Source organism: Chiroxiphia lanceolata, chromosome 12 (genome assembly GCF_009829145.1).
Source record: "Chiroxiphia lanceolata isolate bChiLan1 chromosome 12, bChiLan1.pri, whole genome shotgun sequence".
Lineage (NCBI taxonomy): Eukaryota > Metazoa > Chordata > Aves > Passeriformes > Pipridae > Chiroxiphia > Chiroxiphia lanceolata.
Window position 1 is genome coordinate 18,319,730 of NC_045648.1, and position 13,527 is coordinate 18,333,256.

Sequence of the window (13,527 nt, forward strand, 5' to 3'; positions counted from 1 at the left end):
GAAGGGTTTTTAGTGAAAGGAAGCAATTTTTCTATTACGACAAGGCAAAGCAGTAGGACTTGCTTACAGCTGTTATTTTCAGGTGCTGTTGGTGTTGTGACTTCCACTAAAGACAGACTACCTTTCATGCAAAGGGAAGTGCTTTCTATTCATTCAGTTATGGTTTAATTTTTTATTATGTTATGAGCTTCCAATTTTTTTTCTTTCGTCGTTATTATCCTACTAAAAATAAAAAATTGGTCTCACAGTGAAAGTTTTCAAATAGTAGGCTTGAACTCCTGGCAAGAACAGTGTAATAAAAATAGATACACTAGACTTGAGCTATGAAAACAAATTTCCATAAAGCCAGATAGTTCTGTTTATTTAAGTGTTTGAACCAACTTGAACTGAGTCAATAACTGACATATTTCAAAGCAGATTCATGTTCTTCTTGCAGTCAAATGTGCATTTGTTTGGAAATCTTTGTAGGTTAAAGTCTTTCCCACTCTAAATTTGTATTCCTTATTACAGACAGAGGTATGTTTTCAGTCCTTTCAACACTCCAAACAAAGAAGGTCAAACAGTTGTTTGGAGTTTTCAGTATCTCTTTTGTGATTCCTTTGTCTACCCACATCAATGGATAAATATCAAAAGCAGCATAGTGGAATAAAGAAAAAAAGGCATTAATTATTAAAAAAAAAGGCAGTTCCCCAGTTTGGAGAATAGATAGATTTCTAAAAAGGAAATTTTACAGCCTGTCAACCTCAACATTGACCTTCTGTAGTAGTACTGTGATTTAAGTAAGTGAACTATTACCACTGTGCAGTCAAAATCATAAAAGGGCAATTTCCTAAATATTTCACATTCATAGAACAAAATCTTCCGAGAGCATCACGTGCCAGTCACTTAACGTAACATAGGTTTGTCTTCGTTTATTGCGCTGGCTGTAAAAGTCTTTATATTTAGTTGAGTGGCAAATTGAAAAGGAAAGGGTTTTTTCTGTTGTATGGCTTTGAGATTCCCATTTCCCTGCAGTTTCCAGGAGCCCAGAATCCGAGGGGCCCTCCCGGAGAGTCCCTCACACACACGCAGAGGCAGTGGCTGGGCTCCCACTTGGTGTTTTCACCACGGCTGGCTCTTGGGCCAGGCCCAAGTGATTCTGTTGAGGAGCAGTGAGGACAATGGATTCCTAAGGAACACATTCCTAAGTGTTTTGATAGTGCCTGCTCTGTTTATTTTAAAAAGACTGATTTTGCTGACTCTGCCCACATATAATATATTAGTAATATTCCTTTCCTTTTTTCCTATTTTGTTTTAACATTCATAAAGCTTTCCCAGGGCAGCTGCTGTCGCTGAAGAAATAAATCAGTTATGAAACTGAAAATTTCAAAACCCAGGGAGTGTTTCTTTAATATTTTAAATGGCCCAACGTCAGTAGTGCAGCCCGAGCTGCACTGTCTGTTTTGTATCGGCACGTGAACTTGTGTTTACTACAGAGCCAGACAGCCTGGGCTTCACAGAGGGTTCTGTAATTGTGCCACAGCTTTATTAGGCATCTGCTCTGCATGAACTATGAGCAAGGAAAAGGGATTCTCTTTTTTTTGGCCACCATTTAATCTACCACCGTACAAAAACAGGTCCCATGATACTAAGGATAGACACGTAAAACTAAACGTAATAAAAATAATGTCCAATCTTTCAATAGCCAGCCGTGCTATATCAGACTGCAGAATTACAGTTTCTAATTAAAATGTTCTTGTTAATTAAAAATATCCTCCTATTTCATTACATTTTTATTCCCTTTCGTTGTTTGATTTAATTAGTATAATGAATATAATTACCATGTGCTGTCAACTCACCTCATTTGCATATTATATTGGATAATTGAATGTGGCCCTGTAATTAAATTAACACGAATGACAGACGATTTGACTTCTTTCACATTGCTGCATTGGGAATAGAAATCTCTCCATATTCATTGCAGTTAGGGGATATTTTTCATCTGAAAAGTCCTCACAAATCAGATCCTCAGACAGAGGATCTTGTCTGATGGGCTCCGAAAGAAGTTACATTGTTCATTTGCATTGCTATCTCTTTATTTAAATAAAAATAGCTTTTGTTCTCCCAGTGTTTGGCACACAGTGTATTTAGAGTGCTTTAGGAGAATCCCACTAACTTTGAGGACTTGTAGGATATGGAACTGTATAATTCTAGAAGATATTATTAATAGATTGCAAAACCAGATGTCTTTGAAAGAGCTGGAGGAAAGTGTGTGCAACTTTTCAAAACATAATTATAAAATTAAGATTTGTAAATAGAAGTAAAAACTTTTCTCAGAAGTTTTTGGAAAAATTTGAAGACACACCATGTGTCTGATAAAAAGGAATTTCATCCCCCAAAAGTTTGTCTTCCAGTTACATAAGTCTCACTTATTTCTCTGTCCCTCTAAACCCTCTATCCCTGGACACTTCTGCCCACTGAGAATAGTATGTTATGCTTATTATAAACTTATAAATAATTGAAATGTTGATATCTAATAATCCATGTGTTGAAAATAGAAGCAAATGGCATTAGATTTAATAGTATCAATCACTTACTAGAAATTTCTCCTTGCTATATAGATGTGGAAAACTTATTGCAAAATACGTTTCAGGCATCCCAGCTAGCTCCAGTTAAAGGAGCAAGGAGCAGTAAGATTGCAGGATATTTTGGAACAGGAATTTCTCCCATGTTAAATATATAAAACATCACACAGCACTATCACAGGTATAAATATAACGTTTAAAAAAACTAAAATATTGTATGGTAGGCACAGTTCTGAAAGGACCATGGAATTTATCACTCATTCCCAGCACACAAAGCATGGCAGTTATTCCCCAGGAAAGGCTTCATATCAAGATTGTCTTTTCCCTCTTTTATTAAATGATTGACTTATAGTTATATTTTCTTCCCTTTTTGTGTGTGGTAAGTCTTACTCATGTCATAAAATGGCAGCACCCTTTGTCCCCCAGTGTATATCACACACATATTTATCTGTATGACATTCATCCTGACTGTGGTTAGAAGCACTGTTGGGCTGTAAGGGACACTTACAGAGTGACTTTAGATTAGGAGTGACCTTTGGTAGGGAAATTATTTTGTGCTTTTGACAGAGTTAGTGCATATTGAGTTTCAGTATGTGGCCAGTTTCCTCTAGTGTTAGCGTGGAGGAAGAAAAATACTCCTAAATGGAAAAACTGTCAAAATCAGAAGTCGACAGGAAAACTTGGAAGTTATAAAAATATTACGTAGAGTTTCCATATGGGTTGTTTACTAAAGGCCATCATTAAACTTCCATTATTTGTGTTGCTTTTGGGGCTATGGAGGGACTGGGACAGTTTTGATCTGGTAGGTGGAGTTTTTGAAAGCACAGCACAAGAGTGAAGATACAGGAATTGGAAGTTACCGTGTAGTTAACATCCCTATCTGTAAGTAAATAGTATCCAAAATTACTTAATTCTGATTTTCTTAGTTTCTTCTCAGGAGAGATTTTTAGGAGTATTGATTTCACGTTGAGGTTGTGGGTTTATTTCTTTAAATCTTAGAAAAGCACAACCCTGACCTTTTAAAGCTTTATAGGTCCGCACAAAAAATACGCCCGGTAAATTTTGTGAAATAGCTGATTTTGGCAAGCGAGTGATTCATGGGAAGTTGTAGTCTTGACTCCCATTTAGAAGCACTTCAGCTTGTGAACAAAAATCCCCTAAGGATTAAACTCCCCACGTTAAAGCGGAGTACATTAAGGCAGCTCTGTAGTGTGTGCTTTTGCTCCTCAGACCACATAAATTCACTTAAGTGAACCAGTGTCTTCAGGAAGGATGGCATTCCTGTCTGGGCAGTCAGGGAAAAGCGGGGACGCCTCTTAGGTAATTTGTCAGACACCTTTGTTGTTTGAGCTTACTGATAAAGCTTTTCTTTTCTAAGAATGAACCATGACGAAGCAAAGCAAATACGGCCGAAGCATTTGGGGCTGCACATTTCGTGTGCCACATCTTAACTGCGTTTCCAACACTCCGAAATGCATCCCGTTTTAGTGTTTTTCTGTTTTGCTTTTTGAGAGGATGTGGGGAAGGTAATTTAATATGAGCAAAGACTTAATGTGAAATCAAGTGCGTTTAGTTTCGGTTCATGGTGGGCTGGCTGACTCCTGTAGGGAGGGGAAGAGAGAGTGTGTAGGAATTAGTGTGAGAAATGAACGCGTTTGGATTTATCTTATTGTCTTATTTTCAAACTGTAAACACAAAAGAATAAACTTATCTCCCGGTGTCATCAAAGCCAGTGCTTTCAACAACCTTAAAATACAGTCCGTAAGGAAGCTTAGAGAGGAAGAGAGAGAGCAGTCAGCTAATGCTGCCTCCAGAGAGCAACGTTCTAATCTTACTCCTGGGTCGGGGATAAAAGGAGTTTGGTGGTCTCAGCTTAATCCCCAGTGCAACTTTGTCCACACAAAAAAGCACCACGCAGTTAGGCATAATCCTGCTTAATAAGTGGTTTGTTCTGGGCTCAGACCTGGGCCTGGGCCGCGCCGGGTTTGGCCGGTGGCGCTCCGGTGGCGCGGATGGAGCCGGAGCTTGCGCAACGCCCGCCGTCCTTCTGCCCTGCTCCCAGCCTGGCACTCGCTCCTCTGCGTGAGAATTACAGTTCACACAGAAATTTAAAACAAAGTCTAAAGCCTGCAAATATTTAATCGGGCCTTGTGAGCTATTGTCTGTCTCGCCTCATGTGTGAGGGAACTCCCTGTGCTCCTGCCATAAACGCTCGGTTTCCCAAGTCTCTGCCGACCGCGCTGCCTGTCCCCGGCGTGGCCGGCCCCATGCAGAGGGAAGGCCGGCCTGCTCTGTGTTCACAGCGCTGGGCTCGGCCAGTTGACAGTTCTTCCGAGCGCTTGGATGCTGCTCTGAGGGTGGGAGCCTGCAAGAGGCCCAGAGAAGTCTCCCGAAGCCGTTTTGTCATGTTCGGCTCAAGTCACACTTGATCGAAGCGATACTGAAACGTAAAGAAAGAACAAAACGCATTAATTGAGTGCTATGGAAAATTTTGCTCGTCTTCCTCTCCTCTCAGTAAAGGGTGAACGGTAGCCCATTTTTCATGGCAGAAAAGCACATTTTCGTGCTCTCTGTTTGAAGCTTTGTCTCAGCCAGCTCTGCAACATGTCCAATGGTTCAGTGTTTCACAGGCTTCTTAGCTGATGATTAGATACTTTGACAAACCCTTTAGATTTCTTGTGGAAGCCATAAGACAGAATGTGCTAGGAATACTAATTCTAAGGCTGCGTAGCTTACTTGCGAGCAGAGTTTTGGAGTGTGACAGAAAATGTTTGCTTTTGAAGAGAGAAAATGCTCTGAGACATACAAAAAGATTTTATGTGTTTTAGACTGTAATGTTTGAATTATTCACACCTTCTGGGGATTTTGACCCAAACTAGCTCTGTTACCAGGGATGCTGGCAGAAACCTCAGCCAATAGAATAGTCTCCTTAAACTTCTGTTGACTATGGTCCTGTTTCTTCTCTACCCTTTAAATCATCTTGTTTCAGATGGTGCCCAAAGCAGCAACTTAAATGTATAAGTGGTGTATCCTCAAAGCTGAAGATGTCATCTAAGTGTGAAGATGAAAAACAGTGCACTGAAAAACAGTGCAAGGCTACAACAGGCTAATTGTAATCATTTCAGGGCTCAGAATAATACCTGAGGGTTTGAGACATGTCACAATGTGGGGGTTTTTAATTTTATCTTACAGAATACGTGTACTTCTCATACATTTAATGTATAATAATCTTTTCTGATTAAAAGTTATTAGGCCAGCAAATATATAAATCTCCTTTTATGTTATTGTGGGAACAATGAAGTTTATAATTTTTTAGGAAGAAGTGATACCCTTAAGGTCCTTAAGTATATGATTAACACAAGAGCAACCTCACGTTTAAACATTTTTGTTAATATATCAAATGCTAAAATGCTGTCACTTCTGAAGTTAGGCTTTTCCTTAATACCTTTTCTAGTTCAGATATTAGATTACTATTTTATCCTGTAGCCTGGGCATAGATTAAATTCACAAGTACCCTCAATGCATATTAGAATTGTTTCTATTTTCCTTTCATCACATTGTAATGAAGTTTATCTTTTACAATATATGTTTAAAATTTATTTATTGATGAATTTAATCTAGACATACTTCACTTGTTATAACCCAGGTGACTTGTTAGTTGTCATTTTGGGTGACATTTTTTCGAGAGCTTTGTATAAGGAACTTCTTTTCCTGGATTTCCCACTAGCACCACTTCTGGTAAACACTTTTACATCTTCACTGCAATGCTGTGCTGGTAGTTGCCATCGTCCTATCCTAAATGTTCATATGTCTTAGGATGATTACACAAAAACTGCTGAGATAATTTTTTCCTGTTATGTATACACAGAGCACCCCTGAATCTGCTTAAATCATAGAGCTCTGAAAGGACAATGCTTACAATGTGGTTTATAGGAAGACTAATGTTATTCCTGAACTCCCTTATCTTTCTCTCTGAAAGCTGACACGTGACGCTAAGAAAATAAACACTGGAATTTTTCAAATAGACAAAATTCTTATTTTTAAATTTGAATGTAGCATTCTGGAACTTTCTTTTTGCGTGGAAATGGTGCTCTGATTGCTGAGAAATGTTAGGAGGAATTTAGAGCATTCTTTGCTCACGGCTTTGCCAATAGTGGAGTTTGCAAAATGGAAAGAAAAGAGCTTGACCTTAAAACAGAAGAAGAGCCTAAGTGGTGACATATTTTGCTGATTAAATACTGGCAGTATGAGATCTGTTTATATAGAAGCAAAGAAATAATGCAGATCTAACTTTGAAGAGAAACTCTGGACTACTAATATAAAGACTTATTTCTTTTACAAAGTTATAAATAACCTGACATCAAACGAAAGGATTTAACTGTTTGATGGAATACTGTTGTTACAGGAATTAGATGCACAGTTCCTGTTCAATAAAGTTATTAGTTTTTAGTACAAATTAGGGTTGACATTTATATAAATGATAAATACATGGAAAAGAAACATTAGTAGTTCCCATACCAACAGTACCACTTTAAGATCCAAATGTTTATAATGGCCACGGTGAAGTTTGGAACCGCAGGTCACCCGAGATAGCGGGGAAGGCAGGGAGTGCCCCTTGGAGAACCATTAGCTTTTTAGGCTGAGTTGTTCTAAGAAAATTGCATCTGAACATGAACTACATTAGAGCAGGGGAGCACAGTCAAGTAGAAGGGCACGTTTTAATGCTCCGTTTCATAAAAATAAAAGGAAATTCTATTGGGAAGGATGTTTTTCTGGAAAGTTAGTTCAGCTCCCAGTGATAAGCACTCTGTTTGTTTGTAAGTACCTGTGGAACACACCCTTTCATTTGCAGGTTTTTCTCCAAGAGCCGAAGAATGTTTTGCTTCAGGAAATTTTAAACTTTCCAAAGTTACAATTCAGCTCCATTTTCCTGTATCCACGTTAGTATAACTTTGTCTGAGTTTTCACTTAATAAAAGAGCTACAACTTCTAATACTCAGCTATGATGGCTAAAAACCATCAGCCTGACTGTGGAGAACTAAGAGCACGGCGTTGTCGGGCGGGGTTGGTCACGCAAGAACGGTGCACTGGGATGACTTGTAAGGTTTTGTTCAAATCTTGACATTTGGGGGTTTCGTGGCTACAGGTTTCAGTTCTCTCCTTGGCAATCTTTTTCCCTTCTCTGCTATCAATTTTCCCTTTCTTCTGCGGATGAAAAGAAACCGATGGGCTGCAGGAAGTCCCCGTCAGTCCCATTCTCTCCGTGCTGCAGTGGTGCCAAGCAGGAATCCCCGTGCTTGGATCTGGGGAGGCGCTGCCAGGGGCTCAGAGCTGCTGGATGTTGCCTCTACCTTCTCATTTGGACACCCCCTGCCCTGCAGGTCTGATGGATGGTGGCTGTGCCGTTGATGCCAGCCATATATTTTGTTCCCAAAGTTTCTTCCCGAAGTGAAGCACTTCTCAGTCCTTTGTTTTGCCCTTGCACAGACAAAACGCTTGCTTTCTTTTCTTCCCAAGTGGAAAATTAATTAGCTGCTTCGAAAAATAATTCCAGTGGTTTTATTGTATATATTGACAGAAATAACTGACAAGAATGATGTCTTTACAGAGCTGCAAAAGTCCAAGTGAAATAAGTGAAACAAGAAAACCTAAATCCACCAGTAGAACTAGACTAAATATTGCTCTAAAAATCAGCACTTCCACTCTGCATTAATCCTGGACTAACCTTGCATAGTACACAAGCAGTGAAAAAGTTTTTGGTCTGAGATTGAACCATTTATTTTGTTACTTGTAATAAAACATCTGACAATATTTAACATACATGCATAGAACCATAGGAAATCAATCTGGGACCATAATCTTCTTTAAACCTCTGGAAGGTTGTAGGCAGAGTTTTAAATTCAATTATTTTGTCTTTTTTAAATGCTTTATGGTTATTAAATATGTGCATTTACGACTTGGAAGGAGAAACTTAGGTTGTCACCAAAAATGCTACTCCATAGTTAAAATAAATCTTCACAAGGCAATTTGATGGAACTGCTAGTTCTTGATAAATTAGTAGCATGCATCTACGTTACGTGTCTAATTAGAACGTATGAATGTATGAATGACATGACATGATTATATGAATTATCAATTTACTTCAATTTGATTGATATTTGTTCGGTATTTTACATAAAGTCATTCTCATTCTTCAGCTTTCTGGCTGACATTTTAGTTTTCTCAATGAAAATCCTGTTTATTACTTACAAGGTGATTATACACTCAGTTACCTGATTATGAAAATATGGTTTCGAAGACTAGAGGATTCTTATTTTAATTTTCTGTAAGATTTTACAGCTGCTTTGATGTGTAACTGCAGAGACATTCTGTATCATCACTGTATCATTCAAAAGATCTGGATCCTATTAGTTATGAAGATTTTATTACCCTCCTTTGACAAAAATACTTATATATGCATTTTAAAGTAATTGTAGTTTTCATTGATGATAAAAGGAAAACAGAGACAGATAAAGTGAAATATAAATACATGTATATACAGTATGTAAATAGAAATAGGAGGTGTTCTCCAAAACATCTTTCCCTTGCTAGATCTCAGGAGAAGGTTGTCCCAGTTGTGCCAGTGGTTACCTCCTTGCCCTGGCAAACAAGGAAGGGAGCTGCATTTCTATGATTCTCATTCTTTAAGGAGCATCAGAACGTTATTTTGGGGCATCACTGAAAAATTAAATGAGCTGTAACGTTCCCCTTTGCTCCCCAGAGGAAAATCATACCCAAATGTTTTGGGTTCCTATGGTCTATTAGTTCCCTAGCAAAGGCCTTCAGGCCTGGGAAGTTCTCCTTTGTAAGGTGCCAGGAAGCAATGGCAGGAGAGGAGGGCTGCTGGAACTGCCCTGGTGGGAATACGATGAAGAACTGAAAATCCAGGATGGAATATCCTTCCAGCAGTCGCCTCAGGTCTGTAGCCAGGTACCCTCCCTAAGTGACAGGGGAAGCCTTATCTCCCAGCAGAATGATGAGTTCCCCTCACAACTTTATTACTGTTCCATACCACAAGGAGCTTTTAATTTTTTGATTGATTGTCCTTTCTTATTGCTCAAGTGCTGTGTGGCATATTGCTGGCTTTTGTCATTGGGGTCTGTTTTGAAAGACTGACTTTTATACTGCTTTGGGCTTTCACAGCGAGAGGAATTGCAGCAAATGGCCAAGCAATACACTATATAGTGAATATTGGCCCTAGTAAATGTGAGGAGAACATGGATTCCATCTAGAGACTTCAGAAATCATGAATCATACTTTCCTAAGTGATAAACTTTCAGAAATACCAGTACGGTGGATCGGGATAATTACTGCACTTGTGAGAGCAGAGAGCACTTCCCAAAGAGTCACACGGGAGCATGGATTGCTGGTAGGGCAGTGGAGAGAGCCTGACCTGCTGGCTATTGGAGATTAGGCAAATTAGCAGGACCTGCAGAAGGCTATAAACTGGTGGGAGTGACAGAAGATAACTGATAGGCAACCTTGGAAGGTGTTGCTCAGTGAAAAGTTCCCACAGGTCATCCCATCAGTCACTGTGCCGGGCAGGCGGCTGCGGAGGCAGCAGGCACAGTGCGGGGTATGGGAGACATGGAAATTCAGACAGGCACCAAGCAGGAGAGGTTCTAGACTTAAAGGTGAGGATCTGAGATACTCTTGCCCTTGCCTCTCCCTCTCAGCAGCCTTTTGACATTGAAAGCAGACAGGCCTTTGGCCAGTGCTTTGTGGTGTGCTAACCCTGAATCCTCACCGTGCTCTGGAACAGGGGCTCCACCTCCAGAATGATTTGGATTTGAGTTTGGCTGGTAGCACAAAGGAAAACTTAATTAATTCATCATGAAGTAGCATTTCAGAAATGTATTTGCTGTGTCTCTTACCTGTGCGTAGCTTGGGTCTTCAGAGAGCTGTTCTAACATTTAGAACATGTTGAGCCATAAATAAGCTAAGCTAAAATGGAATTTATTCCAGCTAAGCACGGGCAAAACCAATAAGGTTGTATAAATATCTGTAAATTTTGAGAGTAAGCAACATTTGTAAAGGAAATATAGCAAACATGAATGTGACTTGCCTGCTCCGGATTAAAAAAAAAAATAACTTGGACTAATTTAATAGATCTCAATTCAGAAAAAGAAAACCACAAGCAAATATTAATGGAACATGGGCACATAGCTGAACTTAAGCAGGTGCTTAAATGCTTGGCTGTACAGAAATGCAGTGATTTAATTAGGATCTTGTTACATTTGACAGGCATATCTGACTTTCAGGCGAGAGAGTGAGCAACAAGAAAAGCTAATTCTAGATAAATGTGTCTGGATCCCAGTATGTGGCAGGAGGAGAGGCAAGCTGGATTTCAGTAAGGACTTTGTATCTTGTATTAGAGCATTTTGTAAGATGAGTATTCCATATCCCAGGCCTGCAAAACTCCCTGGGATCATTAAGCCAAGATATTGGGGGGGGGGAGGGGGGGAAGGAAGAAAAAGTCAAGAAAGAGAAGTACAAGGTTTTCATTTTCTTTGTTGTTCATCTGCTCAGTCGAGCCCTGGGCTTCACTTTCTCCACCCATTGACAGTGAAACAAGGAATATGTGCTCTGCTACAGGTTTATTTGGTTGGAGTTTTTTTCCAGTAAGAGGTGACTCATGTTTTTTTCCTTTAGAGTACATTATATAGCGTATCAGGTTTAGGAGCTGCATTAGTACAATGAGCTGAAATCATTAAATTGATTCCACATGTGATAAATACCAGATTAAAACATCAGCAGCCCTTGTATATACCTTCCTGTCCTTAATGTTGATAACATCACAGCGGTAAAACTGTTGAAAAGCAAAAGATAATGAAATAATAATTCCATGAAAGTTATTTGGGTATCTGCACTGTTGGTTTGGCAAGACTTCACTAACTACCCATGGCATTTTTAGGACAGGTAAAGGAAGTGAACTGTGAAATGAAAAATGAAAACTCCCAAAAAATTCTTCGCCTCTGCCTGTTCGTCAAGGGTATGGTGGCCATTAAACAGAAATCAAGAGTTCTGCTGTTCTGTCCTGGATCAAAATTACCAATTGTAGTTACTTTAGTACAATTATGATTGATTTTAGGTACTTTTCTGATTGCAGAATTTACCGTAGAAAAACAGATTTGTGTAATAAGCACTCTGGTTCATTTAAAGTTTCAGCAGTACTCCCAGACTTGAAGGGCACCTCTCGCTTACAGGGTGGGAGCCAATAGCAAAGTTGAGAAATCATCAGTGATATTTTCCTCAAAACAGTGTCTGAGTGCTTAATTGTCTCTTACTTGCCTGTCTTTTAAAAATTCCTTCTGTCTTTAAGGGCATTAAGACATTGCCACCAGTCCTTTGAAAGGTTTTCAATGTCTTTTTCACTGGTGAACTGAAAAAAATGCAAACTATTACTTTGTTGATCTTGTTTTTAAACTGAACTGCATTATCAACTTAGTGTGTGCTCTGAAGGTATTGTTAAAAGTGCTTTGAAAACTTGTAAATCCCTATAATTTATGTTCCTGTGGCCTCAACTGCTTCTTTCTGTCCTTCTGGTTTTAATTTGAATGCAGTCTTGTCTGGGTGTGTACCTGTAAAATTGTGTTTTTCCAAGTACAATTTACAGTCGTGACCCTCAGTTTTACAGTGTTCCAACCTTATAGGAGCTTCCTCCTATGCCAAAAAGCCAACTTTGGGTCACACAGCTCTTTCATATTGTAATTGTCTAATCAAGGTTACTTGGAACAGATCCGATTTGGGCATTTTTTAGTTTATCACAAAGACTTTATATGAATATCAAGTAAATTGGAAAGGTTCCTGTGCAGGAGACCAGTGATAGCATTGCCTTATTTCTTCAGATGTACACAGTTGTAAACTTAGCCTGCTTCATGACAACAGTCCCATTTATCTAAACAATTCTCCTTTTAGAGCCAATGGCACTGATAGAAACCGAGATAAGAAATACAGATGGGAGGATCTCTGAGTCTCTCCTTACTGAAACTCCTCGCTGTGCAGCTCACAATCACCTTTTCTTTTTGGTGCCTGAGAATGCGTGGCAGACGTCTCCCATGAAACAGAGTCCCCTCTGATTGCCAGCAGGCACTCTAGGAAAGGATGATGGAGCCTCGGGAGGGAGAGTTTTTAAAACCCCGGTGATTTCTTTCTGGATTTTCCCCCCACCCTGTGCTTACTGTGTTTAAATGGCAGGCATTGGGGTTTTGTGTTTTGTAGCTCTAACTCAGAATAGTCCCTGTGCTATAGTTCTTTGCCTTTTGAATTAAGGTTTTGCATTATCTATTTTATTGTAATCTGCAGATTAATCCCCTTCCCGCTTACTGTCTTTTTGGGTGATACAGGAAAAAAGTTTCAGAGCTCAATATTCTTTATGTTCTTCTGCAATAAAAATAATGCTTACACACTGAAACAGAAGTTATTTGAAGAAACTGTTTTAAGCTTTATTTTTAGTACTTGCTCTCAGCCATGCTCATTTTTTTAGCATGACTTCAGCACCCTTGGTGGTTAACAGGAAGAGAAGAAGAGATAGATCATGTGGTTTAATTTTGTTATGTTTGTATTTTCAGATCATTGTACAATCTGGCCGCCACCCCACGGTGCTGCAAAAACTATGCCAGTTGCCTTTCCAGTATTTCAGTGATCCTCGTTTAATCAAAGTGCTCTTCCCCTCGCTAATAGCTGCTTGTTACAACAACCCTCAGAACAAGATCATCCTGGAGCAGGAGATGAGCTGTGTTTTACTCGCCACCTTCATCCAGGTATCGCAGCTCTGCAGCCCTGCGGGGTCCCTGCGGCTGCTTCTCTCGCCTTTGCTCTGAGTGTGGGAATCGTTTGACTTAAGTAAAACAAGTAAACACCATTGAAGTACTTTGAGATTCTCTGCAGCTCTTCCCAAACCACAGATTACGCCCATACTTGA

General features: G+C 39.5%; 1 protein-coding gene across 2 annotated transcripts in view; it reads left to right on the forward strand.

Annotated features, from left to right (window-relative positions):
* The window catches only part of SCAPER (S-phase cyclin A associated protein in the ER), a 141,798-nt gene that overhangs the window by 123,811 nt on the left and 4,460 nt on the right, over positions 1-13,527 (forward strand). For both annotated transcript variants that reach the window (XM_032699951.1, XM_032699952.1), the window contains exon 30: positions 13,175-13,366. In XM_032699951.1, coding sequence (XP_032555842.1) covers positions 13,175-13,366 — 192 coding nt within the window. The remainder of the gene's footprint in view (positions 1-13,174; positions 13,367-13,527) is intronic.